The sequence below is a fragment of the Maylandia zebra genome, linkage group LG3 (genome assembly GCF_041146795.1).
Source record: "Maylandia zebra isolate NMK-2024a linkage group LG3, Mzebra_GT3a, whole genome shotgun sequence".
Taxonomy (NCBI): domain Eukaryota; kingdom Metazoa; phylum Chordata; class Actinopteri; order Cichliformes; family Cichlidae; genus Maylandia; species Maylandia zebra.
Window position 1 is genome coordinate 6,592,119 of NC_135169.1, and position 27,555 is coordinate 6,619,673.

Sequence of the window (27,555 nt, forward strand, 5' to 3'; positions counted from 1 at the left end):
GAAGCAGAGAAACACAGTCTGAGTGTTTCTGTCACACTCACTTCATCACACAGCTCAGTTTGACAACATGTGGAAGAATTTGATAGAAGCCTTCCTTTAGTAAAAGCACCAAGAAAACACCATGAAAACACCTCACTACACACAAAACTGCAGTACTGGCAAATTGTACATAAAGTATGAAAAGTCAAAGTACTTATTGTGCAGAAAAATGTTCCCATCAGTGTCTGTGGATCAATATTACTGCTGCACATGTTTAAGGCTGAGCTCATTTCAAATCCTTTCTATTGTGTTGAATCTGCAGTAATGCATCATATTCTATAAAATCATATGTTTGTAGTGGCTGTCCTGTGAGGACCACGTCTCTCTAAACAAACAGCTGTTAATGAGCTCACAAACACAGGCCTACAGCTGGATTTGAAAAAGTCCATTCAATAGAAAATCAACAGTCACAGCTGGATTCAAAGGCTTGAGCTCTGTGTGACATGGTTACCTGTCAGCATCTACAGGGGGATTCAAATATGAAGGAAACATGAAGGTGGTGCATTAGAAAAACTGCTGCTTTCAAGCAGAGCAACAAACTGTTTGAACTGATCCAACTTTATTCACACAGACAAAGATTTGTGCATCAGCTGCTGTTTGCTGCTATAGATATAATCCAGCTGATGTGGAGAACTACATGTGACACTGTGATGCAGCCATGAATCTGACTGATTTCTTTCCATTTTCAAAGGTTGATGCATCAGTTAAAGTCCTTAAAAAGCTCAGAAATAAAGAGAAAGGTTGGTTACAGCAAAGAGAGGCACTGGCAGCCTTTAAGACACTAAACAAGAGAAACAGATCAGAGAACATCAGACTGAATAAGTGGAATAAAGTGAAACAGAGAACTAACGCTCCCTAAGAATGGAGCTGTCAGAGGAAGAGAGCAGCAAACTGAAAGTCTCTGTTAGCTGCAGAGCTCTGAAACTTCACACAGCTTTGGATGATAACATGGAGAAAGGATGTGGAGATGTTCACACTTCTGCTAGAAATCATCTTCTAGTTATTGTGACTCAGATATGACTGATTATAGATGAGGACCAAAGAAGGTTGTTACTGAGATTTGAGCTGACTTAGCTTAGCCTGTGTTTTAGCCACATGCTAAACAAACACATGTTCAGAAACTAGAAGATGTGACCTTTCAGATGAAGTCTCACACATGAACTTTGCTCCTACAGTTCATCTGCTGAAGCTTTTACATTTTGCTGGAAATCAAAGATAAACCAAAACAGCCACAAACATCAGACATGCTAACACTGTGACATTATTGGATGGAGCCACTGAGACTGAAACACCATCATCAGTCTGACCTTTTGACCTTGGACCTGTATCTACAGCACTGACCTCTGACTTTCAGCTCCACTTGTTTCTCCATCATGATGTTTCCCTCCCTGGTGTAGGCGGTGCAGGTGTAGGTGGAGTTGTCTCCATCTGTGGGGTGTTTCAGGGTCAGACTGAGGTCTCCAGGTTCCAGTAAGTTTCTCTTCATCTTTGTTCGGTTCTTGTATTTATCGTCCTGTTCTTCAGGCTGGTCAGAGCCGTTCTCATACACGTGGACCTTCCTGTTGTTTGCATCCTTCCACTCCACTTTAGCATCTTTAGGCAGACAAACTGTGGTTTTTAAGGTCAGCTGGACAGACTCCACCCCTGAATCCACCCCCACCCAGGGGACTGAGAGGACAACAAAGCACAACATGAGCTGTAGTAACAACATCTGAAGCCTGTACAACAAAAAGCAGGATTCTGGCTTATCCAGGTAATTTGAGGGTAAACCCTGAGTTTTCTGCACTATGAAGGTTGTTCATTTCTTAGCGCAGTACATCGCCATGGTAACTTGTCCTGTGTGAACCTTGCCTACTCCAGATCATTTTAAGATCCAGAGATCAGCATTTATAAAATCACCTCTAACTGACTTAACAAATCGCTGGAAGTTTTTTAATAGCATCTAACGTCTTTGCGTTTCTGTGATGAACATCAGTAAAACATATTGTCAGAAGGAACCTTATTACAGTTTTTCTCAGTCGCTTTGGTGCATTTCTCACAACAGAATTAAACATTGCACAACAGTTAGTTCAACCACCACAACATGTAGTCGTTTTGGCACAACCCTGTGGCGGTTTCACGTTCACTGCGTCCAAAGGCAAATGCCTTTGGACATGAAGCAGTTGAGTGAGTACAAATATCTAAAGAATGGTCACGTTTGACTTCCTATTCATCACTATCTCCTTTCTTTCATCATGAATGTCACAATTATTCATACTTGTACCGGCTGAATAGTCATTGTCCTTACAACTAATAGTCTTCATTGCATTGCTTGTGTCAGTGCACTCAAAATTGCTGAACAGCTTGTCAAACGATTCATACACCCATTTTGAAAACCCTATTTTGGAGGAGTTCCCATGAAAATCTCCATAAACTACATGTCTCAGGTGAACCTTATCTCACACTAATGAAAATTGGTGTGTGTCACTCCTACTTGCAACCAATGAAAAGCCTCTCCTACCCAGTCACAGGTGAACCGCGGCACAGCATCCCCCACTCCACAAGTACATATATACTGCAATGTAAACCAACAGACAGGATTGGCATGAGGTGCATACTGAATCTACAAAACAGCAGAACATGGAACGTCAGCCTCGTGGAAGAGGAGTGAGGATCGGTGGAGGACGAGGACAAAACCGGGTGAGAAGAGGCCAACCACATAGACACGTTCCTGACGAAATCAGGGCAACACTTGTGGATCATGTGATACAGTTTTTCTCAGTCGCTTTGGTGCATTTCTCACAACAGAATTAAACATTGCACAACAGTTAGTTCAACCACCACAACATGTAGTCGTTTTGGCACAACCCTGTGGCGGTTTCACGTTCACTGCGTCCAAAGGCAAATGCCTTTGGACATGAAGCAGTTGAGTGAGTACAAATATCTAAAGAATGGTCACGTTTGACTTCCTATTCATCACTATCTCCTTTCTTTTATCATGAATGTCACAATTATTCATACTTGTACCGGCTGAATAGTCATTGTCCTTACAACTAATAGTCTTCATTGCATTGCTTGTGTCAGTGCACTCAAAATTGTTGAACATCTTGTCAAACACTTTGTACACCCATTTTGAAAACCCTATTTTTAAGGAGTTTCCATGAAACCCCTGCACACGTTTGTATATCTTGACGAAGCGGGATTCAATCTTGCAAAAGGCGTGAACGAAATCACATTGGAGAAATAGCCACCATTGATGTCCCAGGCCAACGAGGAGGAAATATTACAATGTGTGCAGCAATCTCAGAAAATGGCGTTCACACCCATATTCCTCGTATTGGTGCATACAATACACAACACCGGTTGGCTTTTCTGGACGCTCTTTATAGGGACCTAATCCCACAAAATGAAAGGGATGATCCTGGTGACAATCGGACAATGTATGTAGTGGTTTGGGATAATGTTAGCTTCCATCACTCTGCTGTAGTCGGGCAGTGGTTTGCAGCACACGATAGGATACTTATGGAGTTTCTTCCTCCTTACACTCCATTCCTAAATCCAATTGAGGAGTTTTTCTCTTCCTGGAGGTGGAAGGTATATGACAGGCATCCACATACCCAAATGACCCTGCTAGCAGCTATGGATGCAGCTTGTGATGACATCACAGCAGAGTCCTGCAGAGAGTGGAGTTGACACTCCAGAAGATACTTTCCCCGATGCATCGATAGAGCTGACATTCGCTGTGATGTTGATGCAAATATGTGGGCAGACAGACGGGAGCGTCTAGATATCAATGATTGATATGCAGCAGTGTCTGTTTTTCAGTTTTGTTTTTTTGTTTCATAACCACTGGAGTGAGGTTTACTGTCTAAGTGAGTTTATGTTTGCTGTAAAATGTTTGATTTACTGTATTTCCCCAGTTTGCACAATGCTGTGAACAGTTTCAATTAAATATTATCAAGAGTGCATATGGAGTGTCTTGATTTTCCTTTACAATTTATGGTTTTCAACATGCCGTGCATGCTGTCCAGACTTGACATGTCATTGGGAAGCACCTACAAAGAAATCCGTCACAATGAGAACATGTTCAAACCATTTGATTTTGTGACCAAAGGTGCTGGTGTAATGACTTGTAATTGTGACAGCCCTGACACTTTGTTTGGTATCAGTACTTGCTTTTGATGAATGTATTGTCTGTTTTGCTCAAGGGATTTGTTGTTGATGCATTGACAACTTATTTTGGACACCTGACTTTTCTTTTTGATGGAGTGACTCACTTTTGCAAGTTATCCACCATGTTTTGCAGTTTGCACTAATTGTTTTGAGAAGTGCCTTAGTAGTGGTGGAGAGTTCAATTCTGTTGTGAGAAATGCACCAAAGCGACTGAGAAAAACTGTAAACCATGGCCTCACAATGGCCGAGGCTGGTCGAAGGGTGCAGCCAAATGTTGGGAGAACTACTGTAAGTTCTATCATCCAGACATTTCGTCGGGAAAACAGGTGAGCACACCGTAATCTAGTTACAGTATGCAGCACAAACTAATTTGCTCTGCACTTTCATAGTCATACAGGAGACTTGCATTAGGACATGACCTTACAGATCCTTACACATAGACGTACTGTAACTGAAGCGCAGACTTGGCCCAGGTGTGGCATAGTGTGCTGTGGTACAATACAGTAATGCTGTAAAGAAAGGAGTTTTGAATGATAGTCCTGTGACAATCACTGTAAGCATGTTTGCGCTTACATGTGTGTGTTTTCCCATCTGCATCTCAAAAAGGACTGCCAGACAACCTAGAGGAGGTGGAAGAGGTCGACTTATGACTCCGCAGCAAGAGGAAAGAATTTGTGCAATGGTGGCTGCAAACAACGCTTTGAGACTGAGAGAAATACAAGAAACTGTCGTAAACGATGACACCATCTTCGGAAATATTCAGTCAATATCAATTTCCACCATAGACAGAGTCCTCAGACGGAATGAAATGTCCATGAAGCAATTGTACAGAGTGCCATTTGAACGGAACAGTGATCGAGTGAAGGAGCTCCGTCACCAGTATGTACAGGTAACACATGTTCGCATATGTACCTCTGTTCACTGTAACAGTTTAGGCCATGTACTCAACCTACATTTATGCATGTTACTGTAATCCTATGTACAATTCCAACTGTACAATCTGTTCTGCCAAATGCACCATTACAGACCTGTCTGATTCTCATCCTTTGTAAAGCATATCCTGGAGTTGGAGGCCAGGGAACCCCTGCACATGTTTGTATATCTTGACGAAGCGGGATTCAATCTCGCAAAAGGCAGACGGCGTGGACGGAATCACATTGGTGAAAGAGCCACCATTGATGTCCCAGGCCAACGAGGAGGGAATATTACAATGTGTGCCGCAATCTCAGAGAATGGTGTTCACACCCATATTCCTCGTATTGGTGCATACAATTCACAACACCTGTTGGCTTTTCTGGATGCTCTTCATAGGGACCTGATCCCACAAAATGGAAGGGATGATCCTGGTGACAATCGGACAATGTATGTAGTGGTTTGGGATAATGTAAGCTTCCATCACTCTGCTGTAGTCAGGCAGTGGTTTGCAGCACACGACAGGATGCTTATGGAGTTTCTTCCTCCTTACAGTCCATTCCTGAATCCAATTGAGGAGTTTTTCTCTTCCTGGAGGTGGAAGGTATATGACAGGCATCCACATACCCAAATGACCCTGCTAGCAGCTATGGATGCAGCTTGTGATGACATCACAGCAGAGTCCTGCAGAGGGTGGATTCGACACTCCAGAAGATACTTTCCCCGATGCATCGATAGAGCTGACATACGCTGTGATGTTGATGCAAATATGTGGGCAGACAGACGGGAGCGTCTAGATATCAATGATTGATATGCAGCAGTGTCTGTTTTTCAGTTTGTTTTTTTTGAGTCGTAACTACTGCAGTGAGGTTTACTGTCTAGGTGAGTTTGTTTGCTGTAAAATGTTTGATTTACTGTATTTCCCCAGTTTGCACAATGCTGTGAACAGTTTCAATTAAATATTATCAAGAGTGCATATGGAGTGTCTTGATTGTCCTTTACAATTTATGGTTTTCAACATGCCATGCATGCGGTCCGGACTTGACATGTCATTGGGAAGCACCTACAAAGACATCCGTCACAATGGGAACATGTTCAGACCATGTGATTTTGTGACCAAAGGTGCTGGTCTAATGACTTGTAATTGTGACAGCCCTGACACTTTGTTTGGTATCAGTACTTGCTTTTGATGAATGTATTGTCTGTTTTGCTCAAGGGATTTGTTGTTGATGCATTGACAACTTATTTTGGACACCTGACTTTTCTTTTTGATGGAGTGACTCACTTTTGCAAGTTATCCACCATGTTTTGCAGTTTGCACTAATTGTTTTGAGAAGTGCCTTAGTAGTGGTGGAGAGTTCAATTCTGTTGTGAGAAATGCACCAAAGCGACTGAGAAAAACTGTACTTGATCTTTTCCCCTGTTGGCAGCAAAAGATTTTACTACAGTTTTGTTGTCCTATAATCTAATGTATGTGTGTGTATATTATATATATATGATCCTACAACAGGACAAGTGCACTGTACTTCATATCATGTCATGTAAACTTTGTATGTAGACTATGTTTGAATTCAGTTCTTATATTTAATGTTTACTCTGAAACCTTAAACACCAGTGAGTCTGCAGCTGTAAGGAGCAGCTGATGTTCAGGGTTCAGATTCAAATCAGCTGGCAGCTTTCACTCACATTTTTATTCACAGCATGTTTTGAGTGTGAAATGAATTTTCTGGTGTGGGAATCTGTTTTACATGTGCAGCACAATACTAACAACCCAAAGAAGGACAAACACTGTCACAGGAACACCTGTGTATTAATTTAGTGAAGATAATGTAAAAATGTTCTTGTGCTTGATTTTAAACTGCTGCTGGTAAATGGGCTGGTTCTTATTTAGCACTTTTCTACTCTCACACACTTAGTACAACTTGCCTCATTCACACAAACATTCTTTTTCTATGTGTTGCGACGTGCTTTTTATCTAACATTCACACACAGTCATACTCTGATGGATGCACAGGAGGTTAGCATGTTGCCCAAAGATATTTGACATGCAGACTGGAGCAGCCAGAGATCAAACTACCAACCTTCCAATTAGCAGATGACCTCCTGAGCTACAGCCACCCTGAGGGTCTTTTACAGTGCTGGAAACACAGAACTTCTGCTGACCATCGGCATTATGGGTAGTGTAGTAGGAGACACTCACCTGACATGAAATAGTGCCGGAAATGAAATAAAAGACCTCCAGAAACCACAAGAAGAACCAGGAGAACCAGGAGAGCTTTGGCCCAGGATGGAAACCGTTCTGTGGAGGAACACAAAGAACAACGTGACCTTTGACCTCTGACTCAATGAATTTAATGAAGAGGCCTTTACTTTACTCATAAAGCTAACATGGTTATTCTGACTGTGTTAAAATAATAAAGTTTTATCTGAGTGATGTCAGATGTGTCTACAGCAGGTGTTTGTTGCTGACCTTTGACCTGCAGCTGTACATCACTCCGACTCAGTTCATCTCCAAAGTCTCTGATGGAGCAGGTGTAGGTGGCGCTGTCAGACAGTTGGAGGTTGGTCAGGTTCAGGCTGAGGTCTCCAGTTTCCAGAGCGTCAGTCTTCATGGATGTTCGGCCGCTGTAACGCTGGTTTTGATCTTTCAGTTCGTCTCCTTGAAGCTGACGCTGGTGGACGGTTGGAGGACTGAGGTCGGAGCGACTCCACACCACTGAGGGGTTGTCTAGTAGAAAAGTGTTAAACTGACAGTACAGCCGGATGAACGAGTCCCCCTCATACGACTCCACAGCTGAGGCATGCTGGGAAACTGAGGACACACAGACAAAGACTACATGAGTCACTTTGAGGTAAAGATCAAGTTTAGACACATTTACAGAAACCAGGAGACAGAACGACAGAAACATTCAACATTTTAACAAACACAGTTAAAAACCTGAACAAATAAAGTGAATAGTATGACAGACAAATAAAAACAATAAAAACATCATCAAAGAGTCCAGTCATGTCCACACATGAGATGGGGGAGGACTGGAGGACTTTTTCAAATGTGTCAGATAAAAACGGGGCTGGACTGGGGTGGAAAATGAGCCCTGGCATTTTTGCATTCTTCCTACAAAAAGTCTCTTTATCCTTCAAGCTCGGGTCCTCTACCAGAGGCCTGGGAGCTTGAGGGTCCTGCAGTATCTTAGCTGTTCCCAGGACTGCGCTCTTCTGGACAGAGATCTCCGATGTTGTTCCCGGGATCTGCTGGAGCCACTCGCCTAGCTTGGGAGTCACCGCACCTAGTGCTCCGATTACCACGGGGACCACCGTTACCTTCACCCTCCACATCCTCTCGAGCTCTTCTCTGAGCCCTTGGTATTTCTTAGGCATCTCTTGTTGCTTCTTCCTGATATTGCTGTCATTCAGTATTGCAACGTCTATCACTACAGCCGTCTTCCTCTGCTTGTCCAACACCACTAGTTTGTCCATCTGTCCCACAGGATCTTAGCTCGGTCATTCTCGACCACCCTAGAGAGCGTCTCCCATTTTGCCCTCCAGGCCATACTCAGCACAGGCGTTATTTTATGTCAGTGCTTCTCAATTATGTTCTGTTACTGTGAAGCCAAGTGCTGCATATGCTTGGTCATATTTCCTTGTCTTAGTTTTTGGGAGACTTTTGTCTAATTATTTCTGCCTCTCTTTTCATTTTTTCATTTTTCTTGAGGGCTTGTTTACTGCACTTCATATCTCCTGCTCTGTACTGTGTCTGCACACATGCAAAAAACTCTGCACTCACTGCAGTGAATGTGCAATTACACTTTCTAGCACGGCTAAAAAAGCAAGTTCCCCTGGGTGCGCCCCACTATTTGAGAAGGACTGCTGTATACTATATATATACTATATATGCTGGCCAGTTGGGTATGGTGTTCTATCAATGCCCTTGCTTACATCTTGCACTCTGCTGTTATGGAAAGTTTTAAGCCTAATCTTAAAAGTAGAGATAGTTTGTCTCCTGAATCCAAACTGGAAGCTGGTTCCACAGTTGAGGGGCCTGAAAACTGAAGACTCTGCATCACAGACAGACAGACAGACAGACAGACAGACAGACAGACAGACAGACAGACAGACAGACAGACAGACAGACAGACAGACAGACAGACAGACAGACAGACAGACAGACAGACAGACAGATAGATAGATAGATAGATAGATAGATAGATAGATAGATAGATAGATAGATAGATATACGAGTTTAATAAACTCAGCCGTCTGCTCCTTGCTATCTAAAATATAACAGGACACTGGCGTCTATCATCTCACACTTTTGTTTAATCAGTTTCTGTTTGACGTTTATTCAGCCGTGTGAAAACTATAATTTTAATCTCAGCCAAACTGATTTATTCAGGAACAAATAGAACACTGAAAAAAGGACACCGAATTTGGACAGCTTTCGTCGCGTCGCTGTGATGTAATCGGCCCACAAATGCAGCCTCGAAATTTGGACACAGACTCTTTGTGTTCACTACATGCAGACCAGCTGTGCTCATATGTGCAGTTACAGCTCATTTAGAGGCAGGAATATCCTGCTATGTCCCTGTTAGGACCTGCTGCTTTGACTGCTCACCACTCAAACAGCTTCATGACATCAGCAGGAAGAGCAGATGTGGATCCACAGCAAACATGTACGTTGGTCACAATCAATGAAAGAAGCTCAGAAAGCTCTTCAGTGAAACCAGTGTTAGAAATGAAACACACAGCACAGCATGCTGGGTAATTACAAGGACTCCCATCAGGCACAGGGAGGCACGTCCCCCTAACTACTCATGCTGATTAACACAACACACACACGTTACATGCACTTCTCTCCACCACCACTAGATGTCTCCACACTCTGTGCTGACTCCAATGATCAGAGCTGCTGAGCCTGTTTGCAGACAGAGGAGGAGCTCCTGGTGATCCGTGTGGCACTAAAAAGCTCTGATAACGTCCATCCAGCAGCTGATAACAGGGACATTTGGTGCCATGTCAGAGCTGCACAGTCAATCATCCGTTTGGCTCTTTAGTTTGAAGAGTTCAAAGCAGCAGCAGAGAATCTAAAGTGTGTCACACAGCACCAAGTTTCCTTTGGTCACATATGAAATGTGAGTCAGAGCTTCAGCTACACAACAACACACACAGCAGCTGATTGTAACATGAGCTCATCTGAAAGGCACCAAGAAGAATCCAGAGATTTGAAAGTTGCTGCTTTGGATTGTTAGTTTGATCTGAATCAGAATCCAGTGTTTGATGGAAATCTCCTCCTGCTGCACTTCAACACATTAAGTGCCTTCATCAAATGTTAATGACCAAAATCAGTACTCTGGCTGCTGTAGACTCACAACTTAGGAATGAACAAATACATACAACATGCATAAATTTAAATTAAATACAAATTAAATTCATTAAAAACCGTCAACGACGTGGCGTCTGGATTTATGTTGTGAGAGCGTCTGTGTTGACTCTGTTCACTCTGACGTCTTTGTAAATGGAGGGACAGTAACTGTGTGTGTACATGTACGTGTGTAAAACTGCAGATAGATTAACAGCAACAGTATTTTGTGTTTATCCACCATTGTAGAAATTCATCTCATGTAAACAATAACGTGGCGCACAGCGGCACGTCAAAAAAGGCGCACACCTTTGACGCTGCGTGACTAAATCTCTGTTTTCCTCGTCAACACGTAAAAGCAAAAACTGTGTTTTAAAAATCTCAGTTTTCAGTGATCGAAAACGGCGTTTACGTTTACGTGTGGACGAAAGGTGCAAAAGCATAGAAAAGTAGCAGTAAGTATTTAAGTACAATTTTCAGGTATCTGTACTTTACCTGAGTAGTTTTTTTTCTAACTACTTTTTACTCCCTACAATTTTAAACACATATCTGAACTTTCTACTTCTTACATGTGTTGTGATTTTCCCAAGTGCATCATTACTGCTTTTGCTGTAATGGTCATATTTTATTAGAAGTTTATTAGGAGTTTTTATTTTGAGATATTAGAATCAGAACAGAAAAGAAAAAGAAAGAAAGAAATTGGTGATGAAGTTTACAGAAGGAGAGGGAGAGAGAAAGCACTGAGGATCTGCTCCAAACCTGCCTAAATAAACAAACAAACAAACAAACACACACACACACACACACACACACACACACACACACACACACACACAACAAAACCAGACAACAGAGAAACTGCAGCCATGGTGCTGAAGTCACAGGGGTCTCAGCGAGGAGCCTGCAGGATCCCAGCAGCCGGCTGCACCAGAGCAGAGCGCACACAGGCCCAGAGATCTGAGACCCAAAGACCTCCTCACCCCCAAGCAGGGGCCTGACAGAGCCAGGGGGGCCGGGCCCCACCAAGCAGCCATTAGCCAGAACACACCCGAGCACCGAGAACCACCAACTCACCAGAGGATGGGGGCACCAGCCACCGACAGAGAGTGTGGTGGGGAAATAGTGTCTATTTTGATAGTTTATTAGAGATTTCCATCATGAATTCATTGTGGAAACTGAGCACAAGTTAAAGACCAAACACAACTAAATGTGTTTATCATCCAAATATAAAAGGGTGTTCTAATAATATGTGGCTTACACGCCTGTTAAAACCTGCCTGGTGACAGATGACACTGACAGTAATCTGCTGATGATTGAACTGCAGATTTAATGCAGGAATATTTCCTGTTTGAACTCTTCAGGGACCCGTGTATTTCCTGAGCAAACACTCTTCTCCTCATGCTGCTGCTGTGCTGGCAGCTTTAAGATGCAACAATAAATATTTCTATTGATTTGCACAGAAAGCTTTGAAAAAGCAACAGAACAATAAAAGCAGCAGCAGCTCTGACTGTGTTCATACCAACTTAAATATGTCAAAGTCAGGTTTCTGTTTAAAACACTGAATGTTTGAGTTACAAATACACAGATTTAACTACATTAACTTAACTGTGGTGTAAAAACTGGATTCATTGACTGCTATGTAGCAAACATAGAGCTCAGTTTAACACACAGAGTAGAAAGGTCTGTATAAGAATGAAGCTGCTGATGCAGGGCTGTACACATGTTCCTGTTTAGAGGCAAAGTCGCCCTCTACAATGTAGCAACAGGAAATAGAAACATAGTTTTATTGTCCTTCTTTTTCTTCTGGTTCAAGCTGAATACAGTTAGAATAAAAAGTTAGACTAAAGTTTGTACTCACATATACTGATATGATTTTATCATTATGTTAATACAGCACAAGCTTCAGTTAGCTTTGCACAAAAATACAAACATTGTTCCAACTTCCTGCTCTGACTCGGCCTCAGGATGTCTAGAAGCAAGAATCAAGCGCACCCAAAGGAAACAAGCGCACCAGTGGTCACGTGCTCAGCACACAGAGTGGGAATGACTGAAGGAGCTGCTGTGACGCAGCTATGATGCAGTTTTGTGTGACTGAGTGAGTTGATGGATCTGTAAGTGTTCTTACTTTGGCAGATTCATTAACATGATGCTGATTATAATCTGGCTGTAATCTCCTGCAATGACTACAATCAGCGGGATGAGGAATAAAGGACTTTTCTATGGTTTCCTTTAGCTGTTGCTAGCTTGCCATATTTATGCCTCACTATTAGCAACTTGGAAGACATGCGCTATTTAGCCAATTCTGGGTCTGCAGTGACCCCTTGTGGACATTGTGAGATGTTGCTTGTGTTGAGTAGATGATGTGTTGTGATTGTTTTCCTAGTTATCTATGACTCTACTAATGATAAAATTGCCCATTTCTGTTTCCAGAAAACCATGTTTATAGTCACACGTGCTGTTTACTATAAAACAAGAAGTTCAAGTTTGGCTGCACCGAATTCAGATTAAGCCTCACAAACATTTTCATGTAAACAAATCTTTGGTGGGACTTAATTTAAAAAAATTAACCAAACTCCTGGACTGCTGCAGTCTCTCTCTTTTCTTTTGGAAAAGACCAAAGCAGACCCCTGGATGGGGCTCATCCAGCAGGGGGGCTTCTGCACAAGCTTTAGAAAAACTGCCCAAAATGCATTGACAGAGACATTTCAGGGATTTTAAGTCATTCTGCACTCAGATGGCTTAATTGTTAATCGCGTTAGTCATGAAAATTGTGTTAATGGGGCTTAAATGCGTTAACACTGACAGCCATGATTATTATATTCTGTTTTTTGCCTGTCCTGTCCGGCAGTATAGCTGCACAGGACAAGACGAGAATGAGAATTATTATCTGAAGGCCAAAAAAATGCCCAAAAGAATTATTTTCCAAAGTGCATCATTACTGCTTTTGCTATAATGGCAGTCATATTTTATTAGAAATTTATTAGGATTTTTTATTTTGAGATATTACTATCAGAACAGAAAAGACCTTCCGAAGAAAGGAAAAAGAAAGAAATTGGTGAGGAAGTTTACAGAAGGAGAGGGAGAGAAAGAAACACTGAGGATCTGCTCCAAACCTGCTTATAAGACACACTGAGCAGTGTGGGGATTAGAGAAATATGTTGCTGCTATTGTTAATAACCATCATTACCATTGCATTAATAATTAATATTGATATTGCATTCAGATGTTTAAACATATTGGTACCCAATTAGCCTTTATTACAGGTGCAGTTATAACCACTTTAAACTGTTGAGTTAAATCTATAATCTTAAATGCTTTTGAATGCTTGTTATAATCTTCAATGTGTACGTGCTGGCCTTCTGTCTGGTGGAAAGGTTACAAGGTTTAGCTGGTGAGGTGAGAGGTGAAACTGAGTGAATGTCAGGTCGACACACACACACACACACACACACACACACACACACACACACACACACACACACACACACACACAGACTTACACAGCAGTTAGACTCAGAGGTAGGTGAATGTCCAAGTGATATTTTGTAAAAGCTTGTAACTGCAAAATTGTGCTTGCAAAAGAAGAGTTTGTTGCAGAAGGTGGGCCTGATGTTCCAGAAGATGAGCGCGGGCAGGACGTGCGACAGGAAGACTCCTGGGATGGAGACGAGGCGATGTTCTTTTCAAACTGTGTTAAAGGTCATTGTGGTTTTGACTTGACGTGTGCATGTTTTGTATCTGATGAGCATGAGGGGGCGTTAACCCTGATGAATCAAAAGCAATCTGAAGTGTCTTTTTGGGCGGAGATCTACAGCTGATGTTTTGCAGTGTACATCTCCCCACGCTGCGTGTGTTCATTAAAATCATCGTTTGACTCCACCCGGCCGGATCAGTGTTGTTATTTGGAATTCCTCCTGTATCCCTCCTCAATATTTGAACCCTTAACAGCAGCACACAGGACTACATGATATGTTTAGAGGCAGCAGCCAACCAAGATAGTGTGTCTGTGAGTACGTGTGTGTGCACCTGTGTGTGTGAGCGCTTGTGTTCACAAGCTTTTACCATGTAACTGTCTAATAGTGGGTATATGGAGCCATAGCCCCCCCCCCCAGGAGATGAAGCAGGCATGGAGGAGATGCAGGTTCCAGACATCTAGATGCCCCCAGAGTACGAGAGCCCAAAGAGGCTCACGGCAGGGGGAATCGCACTACCTACTCAGAAAAGACCAAAGCAGACCCCTGGACGTCAGAGGCGCGAGCTGCACCTGAGTGTAGCACTTCCGCTCACAGAGGACTGTCTGCGGAGCTGCTGCAGGTTAAACAGAGACTTTCTTACCGTTCATGAGGAGCAGGAGCACCACCAGCGTCTTCATCCTCCTTTAAAAACAAACCGACACAAAGTCCCGTTAAATCCTCTGCTGACCCAACGAACCCACACCTGGACACACCTGCAGCTCCAAACACGCCCACGCACAAAGGTTACTTTCTGTTTAACAGGAAGTCTCCGTGTGTCGCAGATATCAGATAATAAAATGTGAAGTAGATTTGAAATAAAACGTATAAATGTGCCACATGAACACAAACAGCTGGATCATTGTGGTCTGACAGGCCTGTTAAAGAAAGTCTGAGGCTCAGTGATGTTTGTGGGAATAGTTCATGGAGCTGTGATCACCTTCATGCAGGAAGTGAACTTTGTTATGGTGAAATTATAAAAGCGTTTCTATTTAAAACATGTTTTATGAATATAAAACATTATTATATTATGATTTAAAGCTTCAGCCTTTAAAGTGGTGAGAGAGTTAAACTGAACACATCCTGTTAAAATCTGATTCATGAGGCAGTAATAAGATCTGCAACAGATTAATAACATAATCTGAGTTATGGAAGAGCCTCAATAAATTAAGAGTAATATCATCAGTTTTCATTAACTTCCACTTAAGTCATAGTTTTCAGTAATACAGGATCAAATATAACCCAATATAAATGTGATTTATGATATAAATGCTCATGTGCTGATGAGAAAAGAAGTCAAATGTGACATTTTCACATTTAATTGTCTGTGTTGATTCCTTCAAAATTTAACATTGGGAGATGTTGACATCAGTGGGAATCTGTTTTGGGATTTTTTTAAATTAACTTTTACTGTTTAATCAGTAAAAACATAATAAAAACTATGAAACTGTAGTCATGCTTTTTATGAGTGTGATGTGTGGTAGACAATGTTCCCTCTAATGTTTCACGTGTCTGAGCGAACACACAAACTCCCTGAGCGTCCCTTGGACCACTGTGAGCAACAGCAGACGTGTGCACTGTGGTCACGCCAGCATCGAATCCATCCAAGTTACTTGTTTATTAAAATAATCAAATTACAGCGTTTATGTTAGACTACTTTTAATTAACTGCTTTAGCCCACTTACAATGAAAATTTAAAAAAAAATCGTCTACACATACTACACTACCCATGTAGCATGTTAACACTATTGGAAGTAAAAATAACTTGAACTCCAATTTTGAAAACACAACTTTCTTTTTTCTTTTTCTTTTTTTATAAAGCACTGACTTGTATTATGAGTCTGTGGTCTGGGAGATATTGAAATCAATTTCTCCAATGTACCTTTTCAGGTAACGAGAAACTGTTGACTGGGCAGCTGTCATCTCCTCTGGAAAGATTAGAAGCTCCTTCACTGTTTTTACAGTTGGGTTTTTTTCTGCAATGAAATGATGCAGTCCTTCTGGTGGGAGTAAACCAGCTACAGAACCCACAACGGGACGCCAGCACTTGATTACAGACATTGGGGCCTGAATAAGTACTTTGTGTCCTATCTGTGCCAAAACAGGGAGCAGTGTGTCCTTAGTAGGAACCTGCTTGCACTCATGTGCATCAAGTACTTCCAGCAATTCATCTGAATCCACTGAATTGAAGTCATCCAAAGCCTTCAGGAGAACAGATCGCTCTTCTTGTGAGACGTCCAAAAGAAAGGAATCTTTTAAACTACTGGTTGTCGAGCCGCACAATATCTCCTCCAGAAAGGGTATTGCAAGCTTCACTGGGAAGTAACCAGCTTGTTTCCACCCTACAACAAACACTCTAGCTATAGCCTGCCATTCTTCACACTGAAAGTCATGCCGGATGAATGGGACTTTCACCTCAACTCCCAATGTGCAGCTGTCATAGAAATCCATCCAAAATTCTGTCAGGCAGTCTCGCAAAACACCACTTCCTTCCCCCTGTTCAAGCTCTCCATTTGGTAACAACATTTTGATATTGACCTCAGATGAAATAATGTTTGAGTCCTTAAAGGCACTGATCAAATCAGTAAGACAATGACCTCTTCTAACAGTCAGTATTACGGGACAAGATCGTGGTTCAGGGGGTGCTTGGTCAGGAATATTGGCCTCTCCTGTCAGCCCCGGTGAGAGAGACAATGTGTGATGACGTGGATCAGACTCTTTTTCTGTAAACAGTGTTTCAGGGTTTAGTTCAACCACACTAATATCCACCATGTTATCCCCACTAATAATAACAACTGCATCAGAATCTTCACTTTCACCTACTTTTGGCAGACCATCCCATGGTTATGTGTCATTCAGTTCCAAATATCCACTTATGGAAGCTCCATCATTATTTACAAAGTGGTTGGTTCTGAATTTATGTTTTCCACCAACAGATCATCAGCGGCCCGATTAGGTTCATTGTCAGTGAGATCTACCACAGAGGGCTGGGTTATTGCATGATCGGCCTCTACGTCTTGGGGCTGCTGTTGTGTTTTCTTTCTGGTACACAGATAAAGTCGCAGAATTTTGACCTTACTTTGCTTATATGTGGTGGATCATAATTTTCATTAGTTTTGGAGTTGTACATCTCTGTTCCTTACATTTCATGTGATGCCTTTATTAATGTTTTATTTGTTGCTTTGACTGTTTTTGAATAGAATATGCAGTGGGAATATAGAGGGAGATAAGCAGTGAAAGTTTTGCCTGGGTTGATTGTGCGTCGATCCATTGCTAATGCCTCAGGGCTCCAGTAGGTGGGTTCGCGCGCTTCCTCCTTCACTCAATACAGACGAGTGAGAGCTGCGTGTCTGTGCCGTTCTTTCACCTCTCCTCACTATTTCCCCTGTTTAAGGTAACTGTCATGCACAAATCTGTATAAATGTGTGTTACTGTTGATTATTACGTTGTTATCATTGTTCATTGTAGCGAAAGATGTGAATTGCGGACTATTCTGAGAAGTTCCAGTTAATCTCTGTTGCTGCGTATGCTAGTTTTCGCTATTACTCCGCCATATTGCGTGAAGATTTTTCTGTTACTATCTGTATAAGTTAACTACTGAAAGACATGCAGTACTTAAAGTATTATTTCATTGCTGTGGAAAGTTAGTGACTGTGTCAGCTAACATGTGCGAGTTAAAAAGATGTTTTTGTCTAATGCTGCAGTTCATGTTATCTAAAGTATTCTCATCAGCTAATGCAGCGAACAATAGTGACTTAGTTTGGATACAGTTGTCCTGAGACTGAGTGCATCCATAAGAACATTGTTTTGGTTGTATTGCTTCTGAAACTCAATACAGACGAGTGAGAGTGAGAGCTGCGTGTCTGTGCCGCTCTTTCACCTCTCCTCACTATTTCCCCTGTTTAAGGGCACAACATATACAACTCATCAACTGTACTGGAAGCATCCACATGCATCTGTGAGCTCTCAATATGAGTTGACTAGTGTGAAAGACTTTTGGGGTTTTTTGAGATGCCATTGGGGAAAAACAGATTTTCAGCCATAAGTTTGATATTTGACACGGTTTCATTTTTATCTACAGATAAATGCCTTGTTCCACCACCACTTACAGACTTCACCTGTTTGAACCCACCCTTCTCCTCATCAAAATCCATCGTTCGTCTCACTGTTCGTTTTGCATTTGTATTTTCTGCCCACTGAGACAATTTCTTTTTAGGAGGCATTCCCTCAGCTCCTGTCAGTCTTTGTCGTAGCCTTGAGAGTATAGATTCTTTCCTGGATGGTGACGTCCGTGACAGTGTTGCTTGTCTGCAGAAGGCCACAGTGGAGACTCTATCGCCAACTTTGGGGATGTACTTTGCCAGGTCACTGTCTGTCATTAAGGGAATGACAGTTTCATCAATCTGAAAAATATAAACAACAAATTAATAAAATTGTCAATATTAAAAAAACAATGAATACATACAACTGCATATTTTAGAGTTGTTTTTTGCTATCTACTTTTGATAACAGATACTTTTGGTAATGTGGTACACATTTGTCCAACATAAGATGAACAAGAATTACTTTTTAAATTACTCTTTAAACATATCATGTCATTAATTAATGTCATTGATTAAACCAAAATATGAAATTCAATAAATCTTTTTAGAATGTGCATAGTAAATTGTGGATTGCGGCTCTCCGTTCACAAACAAACACACAGACACACACGCACGCACACAGCAACAGCTGCAGTGGCTTACATTCTCATCTTCAAGTTTCTTGATCACATCTTCTTCAACTTTGCGCTCTGTTAAAAATTCTCACAGCCGAGTATCCATAGCTGACCTCTAAACCACATGAAAATGAAATTAATTTTATGTAGCAGATTTTTACATGATAGCCTACCTATAAAATCCCTTTATCTATGGCAAATCAGAATTTGATAATGATTCAGAATCAGAATACTTTATTGATCCCTGGGGGAAATTATTTTTTGTTACAGTGCTCCATTATAAACCAACATAAACCAACATTAACAAGACAGACAATATGCTAACTAAGAATAGTACAATATATATATATATATATATATAAGTCAGTCATTAATAAATAGCTGTAAAGAAATGATAATGATTGTTTTATTTCTTAGATATTATCTATGGTAATGAGGAATGGAGCGATTGTCTACTTGGAGTTTAAGTAGTTCAGTATGAGCAATGACAACCTGCATCAATACAAAATCATTCCGATCACTGTATGCTTTATTAGTTCCCTTGGCAACGTGATACCCGCAGTGAGCTACTGTAACTGCAAGGCTTCATCCGGTGATGCATTGAAAGCTACGGCTCATTTAGCATGTATTACCTTAACAAGTGTGACTCACATGATGCTACTTTCAAAGGAGATGTTCAGCGAAAAAAAGAGGCAATTTTAAGATGCTTTCCATCTAAAACTGTTATTATTGTCCAGACCAGATTAGTTGCACCAGCTAGCATGGTGATGTGGTCAGAGTAAAAGAGAGACACCTTCGTGACACAGAGAACTAAGGTTTTCTGTTGAACATACCTCGTTTATTAGTAGCCTTCAGCCTTGCTCTACTTTGAAAGTGTTAGGATGCCTGGGTCGTTGACCCAGGGGTTTTGAGTTCATTATATTATTTATAATTTCTAGTCTTTGGTTTCTTTGTTAGAGTTCTGTCTTTTGGTTTATGTCTCTGTGTTATCCTTAGTTGCTGTCTCCCCTGTCAGCTATATCCCCGTGTCCTGTCAGTGTCTGTGTCTGCCCTGGTCCCACGTCGCTGTTCCCTCTGTAGTGCCTGTCTGTGTGTCTTTGTTCAGTCTGTGTTATGTGTTTCCTGTTTTACTTTGAAGGTTTCTGTCTTATCTCAGTGTGTTCAGGTTACGCTTCCTTTTGTCTCGTCAGTTCTGATTTGCCCCAGCTGTGTTTCCCTCCTGTTATTCATTCCCTGATTGCTCCCTCTGTGTATTTAAGCCCTGTGTTTCTCTGTGTCCGTGTCGCGATCTACCGTTTATTTTGCTGTGTGTTTTGCCCATCCACCGGTGTTAGTTTATTTTGAGTTTTTTCTAGTTATGTGATGTTTGCGTTCAGCATTAAAGCTGTTTTGGTTTAAGTTCTGTCTCCGGAGTCTGCACCTTGGGTCCTATCCCTGTCCGCACACAGCCGTCACCTAACAGAAAGTGTGCTGCCGGGCCGCCGCTCGTCCTACAGTTAAAAATGAGTTTACGGCTACATATTAGCACAACAAAACAACGTGTAGTAACAACATGAGGATACAACGTTTGAAACGTCAGCAGATACCATTTAGAACATAGTAACAAAGATAGGTCTGAATAAATAACTGCCGAAATGCGGGATAACAATATAAAATAAATATAAAATATAATACACTAACCTTAAGGACATCACCAACAGCAAGGACTCCGTACTATGGCTGACGCAGGTTCTAGTGAATGTGCCCTGGGATGATATATATATATCATCAAGTGTTTCGTGTCCACAAATTAGCGTTTCGTGCGCACGTCATACCTATTTCGTGGCCTCGAAATGGTATTTCGTGGCCACAATTTATTTATTTTTTGTACCATGTCATCAGAGGCGCTCTGTATAAATCACATTTATATTAGGTTATGTTTGATCTCGTATTACTGAAAACCATAGCTGGATGGCCATCGGGCATACCGGGCATTTGCTCGGTGGGCCGATGGTGATTTTTCGTTTTTATGGGCCGATGGTTTTTTTTTTTCGTTTTTTTTCCGTAACAGTATAAACACTGAAAGGTGGTGGATTGGCCAGATGCTGGGAGATGTGTAAAATGAACTCAATTGTTTGGTGGTGACTATTGCGGAGCTTCTACAGATTCAGTAACATTAGCAAGTGGTGGAGGCCAGCAGATGCAACACGCTGGTGGGTGGATGACGGAAAGGCAGGTGGAGCAGAGACCCGAGGCGGTGAACTGAACTTCAGGTAAGAAGTTATGACCTGCAGTCTATCTGGATCAGATATAAACCAAGTTTAGGTGGAGTTTATTTTCGTTATGCTGACTTTTTACAGTCAGTTACAATAACTCGTACTGTGTACTAGCTAGCATGACGGGGTTTATAGACTGCTTTTAGATCTGACCGCTGCCTTTGATTCTGTTGACCACAGCATCTTAATCTCACGGTTGGAGCATTGTGGCGTAAAGGGCACCCCATTAGAGTGGTTCAGGTCATACCAGTCTGACAGGACCTTCTCTGTGAGCTTTGGCGATTTTATCTCTTCCTCAGCTCCCCTTACTTGTGGTGTTCCCCAGGGATCTATACTGGGGCCAATTTTATTCTCCATTTATATGCTACCTCTAGGTCTAATTTTTAGAAAATATAACGTTTGTTTTCATTCATATGCCGATGACGCTCAGATCTATCTTCAACTGAAGGTTAAACAGTCCTGCCTCACTAGAACCCTTACTTCAGTGTCTCGGTGAAGTTAAATCTTGGATAGCCTCTAACTTCCTTAACTTCAATGAGAACAAAACCGAAGTGATAATTTTTGGACCAATCCCAGCACCTCTCATTTTAACCTGCACAGTCTTGAGCCTTTTGTCAAATCACATGCCAAAAATTTGGGGGTTATATTTGACAGCAATTTCACCTTTGAAAAACAAATTAGCTCAGTCGTACAGCGGTCCTTCTTCAAACTGAGGCTTTTATCTAAGGTGAGACCATTTTTATCTTTTAAAAACTTCGAACGGGCAATTCATGCTTTTATTATATCCCAGCTGGACTATTATAACTCCTTATATGCTGGAGTTAGCCCGACCTGCCTGGTAAGGCTGCAGTTAGTCCAGAATGCTGCAGCTCGTCTTCTGACACGTACTAAAGGATGTGAACACATTTCCCCGGTGCTCGCCTCTCTTCATTGGCTCCCTGTCCGCTTCAGAATTCATTTTAAAATTTTATTGTTGACTTACAAAGCCCTGAATGGACAGGCTCCCGGGTATTTGTCTGACCTCTTGCAGACTTATACCCCCCTTAGATCTCTTAGATCAAGTGATCTTTTGCTTTTAGCCGTACCAAGGTCGAGGCTGGTTCACAGAGGTAATCGAGCATTTGCAGTCGTAGCACCTAAGCTGTGGAATAATTTACCCCTATACATCAAACAGGCTCCTACTGTCAATCTTTTTAAATCTTATCTTAAAACACATTTTTATTTACTGGCTTTTAATACAGCATGAGAGTTATTTGTTATTTTATTGGGTATGTTGCATTCTTGTACAGCACTTTGGTCAACGCTCCTGTTGTAATTAAATGTGCTATATAAATAATTAAACCATTTTGTTCTTAGGCGCACCCAAATTTTTCAATCGCATCGATTAACACCGCAGTTTTACATGTTCACTTTTTTTTATTGCTGTCCATACAGACAATATTGATTTGTAAATGATTAACTAACAGTCTTGTGAACACAAAGTTCTTTATTTGCAGCACTGTTCTACAAGAAAGATAAGTTACTGAGAAAGTGCTTAAAGTGCTTTGGCACTCTTTGGCAATATTGCTATATAAATGTTAAACTTAATCATCGCATCGGCCTCCTCTGACAACCTGTTTGCTGCTGAAAGGCAGTGGGGAGAGGGGCCACTTGGGCAGTGCATTTATCGCAGTATATAATGTGTTTTCTGGGTTACAGCTGTGTATGATGTGTTTATCGGGGACAAACTAAGATTTACAAACGTGTGAAATCATTTGTGCCTCAATCCAGACACAAATAACAAAATAACATGAAGTATTTTACAAATGTGTGAATCCAAACTTGATTAAATATCATTTAAAGACACAAAAATCTTCCTGTGTCTGAAAATATGTGTTAGTTTCAGTCCCTGACAGAAAATCAAATATACCTGACACACACCTGTGTACGTGTAGTTTTGCTTTCAGTGAGTCACATTTAGTGTGAGCAGCCAAACATGATGGCAGACTGCCACAGATCACTTCTGAGGAAAGAGGAGGACGTTCAGCTTCCTCGTAGTGTAACTGCTCCAGGTTCCCAGCGACACACAGAAAGCTCTACACTCACATGACCATCATTTACAACCAGCTCGGAGCAACTTTATGAGTCAAACACAATAAAACTGAAACATGAAGCTTTGGTGCTTCAGTGAGTTTATGTTAGCATGGATGCTACACACTGCACACACACACCAACATGAAGCTTCACTCTGTGCTGTACATGTTGTACATGCTGTACATGAGCCAGAACCTTTTTAATCACAGGTCACACACTCCTGTGATTTCAGACTCTTTGTGGAGACACTGAACACACCTTTGACCTCCACCAACACAAACAGCTGCACTAAGAAACAAACAGCGCCTGATATATATGGATGTGATTAATCTGAGAGACCATTATTGTTTCAAAGACCAACAAAACTCACTGAAACTGTGTGTTTGCGCAAAGGCTGAAATGTACATGTGTGTTATTATTTCAGATTCTTGCACTGAGCTCTAAATCTGTCATTAAAGTTCACATGTAAACCAGGCTGTTTGTATCACTGCACACTTTACTCAGAAACACATGCAGACACGTTCTTCTGCAAATGAAAGAAGGAAACAGAAGTGGTGCTTTATGTTTATCTCAGCTCTACAATCAGGAACGACAAAGAAATAAAGGACAAAGGATCCCATCAGGAAGAAGAAATGATTAACTACACATGAAATCAAACACTGTGAACTCTGGACTCTGACTTCAGATCAGAAACAGATGAAGGTTTTATGACGGTCAGAGAAATCAAACTAAAGTAAAACATTAAACATCAAAACAGCACCGAATGAACAAGACAAGAAATAACTAAACACGATCCAGACGCACACTGAGGAGGCAGCACCACAATAAACTCACAACACAAACTCAAACAAGTCACAGGAAATAAAGCTGAGACAGGAACACAATGAAAACGTCCAAACAGTGAAGCAGCGATGAAACAGAAACACCTTTCAGTAATAGTCAACCTCAGAAACACAACAATCCCAGCGACCAGCACAGACACACAACTGTCTATTTCTAGATTAAAATCAAAGCTGAGTTTGTAAAAGTTTCTTCATACTCATCTTTCCTGGTTGCTTCTTTTGCAGGATGTTGGGTTCTTTGCTGTGTTAGTGTGTAAATGTGCGCTCTCTTTAATAAAGTCTCCCAGTTTATGGATACATTTTATTCTAGTCTCATTGTGTTTGAATTGACACGTGACCGCCGGCCAACACTGACAGTGTGGCTCAGCTGGGACCTGCTGTGAGCTCCTCCATCACCTCCATGCTTTCTACTGACTGAATGTGTGGCAGCTGCAGGAAACAGGCCTGTGGAAACATAAGACGCAGATGTGAAGCTATCCTAAGTGACAAAGTGATATTGTTAAAATATGTGATCAACACATAGAATAAAGACATTTGTCACCACAATTCCAAACTTTGTGATCACCCCAATTCACATTAATTACAGAAATTTCTTCTCCAATTCCTGCACATAACATCAACACTCAAAGGGATGTCACAATGTGTATCCTTCTACAGTGTCAGGAAAAAAGAATTCACACTTTAATTTTCATCCTCACTCTGCTATCCTCTCCTCTTCCTCTGAGCCTTTTTGTTAAAAAAATAACAGTAATAATACAAAAGAAAAACACACAAAAATACGAGATTGCACACAAAAATATTAAACAGCATTAGTTATTCATCTGCTAAAAAGCTCAGTTACTTCAAATTGTTCATTCATGAGAACCTGTTGTTAAGATAAGGAAGCCCTTCAGTGTGAGACAGTTTCTCCACTTTATCATCAAACCATGTTTCCCAATTCAGTAACTGTTTGTGTAAAAGAACCTTCATCCCCAGTGTTATTAGGGAATAAGGCAAACATGCCTCACCAAACATCACACACACTCCTTTGTGCCGTTCTGTTTGCCCCATCCAGATGTTTACCATCAAGGACAGTGAATACGACTGAACCTGTGGATAAATTAATAAAAAAAACATGAGCTAACTTTGATGTTAGTGCTTCTTAAAGTCTGGGGTAAAACCCAGAAGTAGCCATGTGTTTCCGCACCGCCACCATACGTCAAACACTTCTGAGCTAAATTTACAACAGAGTGATTGTTTTCTATCACATTTACCTCTGAAAGAACGACTTCATTCTCTGGGTGCTCTCAAAATGTTAAAAGCCTAATAAAATCCCTCAGTGAAGTAAAATGACCCCCAAATCCTACTTTTAGGGTGTCAAACAATGTATCAACGTTCTGTACATATGTCAAAGCAACTTACAACTGTTGTCGCTATGTTGACTAGGATAATCAGGATCTAATGCACTTACACATCAAGAACTGACATGCTAGAAAAGCAGTCTAGCTGCCATACAAAATGTACACAAGCCGACTGTACTTCCTCAGGAGGCTGAGGTCTTTTAACATCTGCAGGAAGCTCCTGAGGATGTTTTACCAGTCGGTGGTTGCTGGAGTACTTTTCTATGCTGTGGTGTGCTGGGGGAGCAGCACAGCAAAGAGGGACTCATCCAGGCTGGAGAAACTGATCAGGAGGGCTAGCTCTGTGGTCGGCATGAAGCTGGACACTCTGGTGACAGTGGCAGAGAAAAGGACACTAAAAAAACTGCTGGACATTATGAACAATGCCAGGCATCCTCTGCACACGGCCATTAACAACCAGAAGAGTCTGTTCAGTGACAGGTTGCTTCTCCCCAAGACAAGAACTAACAGACTTAAAAACTCCTTTGTCCCACACGCCATCAGACTGTTTAACTCCTCTCTGGAGGGGAGAGGGAGGGGAGACAGGAGGACAAAGGAGGGGGGAACAACTAAGCTGTAGTGCCTCTTCACCTCACTGTGCAATACCTTTGTGCAATACCTTTTGTTAAAAGTCAACGGTGCAATAGACTTCAATACTTGAAATGTGCAATTCCCTTGTATTCTTATTCCTATTTATTCTATTTATCCCTTTCGTATATTTTATTTATATATGTCTCTGTATTCATATATGTGTATATATATAATATTCTGCTCACGCTCTGTAACTTCTGTCGGTGCTGTGCTATTGGAAACCGAATTTCCCAGAGGAACCCTCCCGAGGGATTAATAAAGTTTTATCTTATCTCTTATCTTAAGTTATTGTTAGTCAGGTAGCTGTGAAACTTGCATACTGTAATTACTTCAGTCACTTTTAATCAGGATCAGGACTTTAAAAGAATTTGTGATGTTCAGAGAGTCATGTATCATTTGCAAAATGCTGAGAAACGTCACACCAACGACCACCTTAAGTTAAAAACACACTAAACCTCTTGGGCAAAACCGGCCTGACTGTTTAGTCAAGTGTTGTTTGTGGTCCATCGCTGATCCCTTGTAGGTGGCACAGAGTCTGCTCTGCGGTCACTGAGTTGGAGTTTGGCACGCTCTTGTTGGAGGAGGCCGCTCTTCCACCCCTGACTCTGTCGTTCCAACGCAGCTGTATGATGAAAGGGCAGAGCACGTCGTACACCCTGGTTGACTTCCTCAGTGTCAAACGCAGCAATCTTTCTAACCCTCTGAGTTATTGCTGTGGTTCTGAAATCTTCTTGTGATGACTAGCAGGACCACAAACGGCATCAACCTTGACCTTAACCCCTGTCTGGGTTGTCAGCCGTGCCTGGAATGGTTCCCGCTTCCCGCTAGTTCTCTGAAAAAAACTTCTCATCCAGTCTCAGTCTGGAGTTCTGCTCCTGGGAGACCTCCTTTAATAGAAGGAAAAACTTCTAACCATTTGGAAAGCACATCAACCATCATCAAACCACATTTTACTTCCAGTTCAGTGAACTTTACTTATAGGTTCTCAAAAGCCTTACCTGAGCATGGATGTACCACCTGTAGAGTTCTAAAACCTGTACATGAATTGTTAATCACACAAAAACCATATCCAAGGTTTTGGGATTCCAGAGAATCACAGTGAGAGCCATTAAACACAAATGAAGAAAACTTGGAACGGTGGTGAAGTTCCCAGGAGTGACCAGCCTACCAAAATTACTCCAAGAGTGCAGCAACGACTCATCCAGGAGGTCACAAAAGAACCCAGAACCGTGGCTAGGGATGCACCGATACCACATTTTCTAAAGTACTCGTACTCGTTAAGAGTCCCCCGATACCGGGGACCGATACCACGGTCTGAGAAATGTTTTTGTTTGAGTGGCGTGTAAGGGGTTAATCACAGGCGCCGAGTGCCCGCCCCCAGGCCCCGGCTGCAGCTCAGAGCGGGGGAGAAGGGGAGGCGAGACATGTCAGCCGTGTGGAACTATTTCAAAGTGAATGAAGACGACAAAACAAAGGCGGACTGCAAATTGTGCTCAGCGAAATTGTCC

At 41.7% G+C, this 27,555-nt stretch overlaps 2 protein-coding genes across 2 annotated transcripts in view; both read right to left on the reverse strand.

Moving 5' to 3' along the window:
* Positions 1-27,555, reverse strand: part of LOC143414548 (butyrophilin-like protein 2) — a 61,243-nt gene that overhangs the window by 14,534 nt on the left and 19,154 nt on the right. The window lies entirely within an intron of this gene.
* On the reverse strand, positions 813-14,896 carry LOC143414014 (uncharacterized). The gene is made up of 5 exons (XM_076877607.1): positions 14,795-14,896; positions 7,574-7,915; positions 7,304-7,402; positions 1,381-1,707; positions 813-820 (listed from the first exon to the last, which is right to left on the reverse strand). The coding sequence occupies exons 1-5, from the start codon at positions 14,829-14,831 to the stop codon at positions 813-815; spliced, it is 813 nt and encodes a 270-aa protein (XP_076733722.1). The 5' UTR covers positions 14,832-14,896.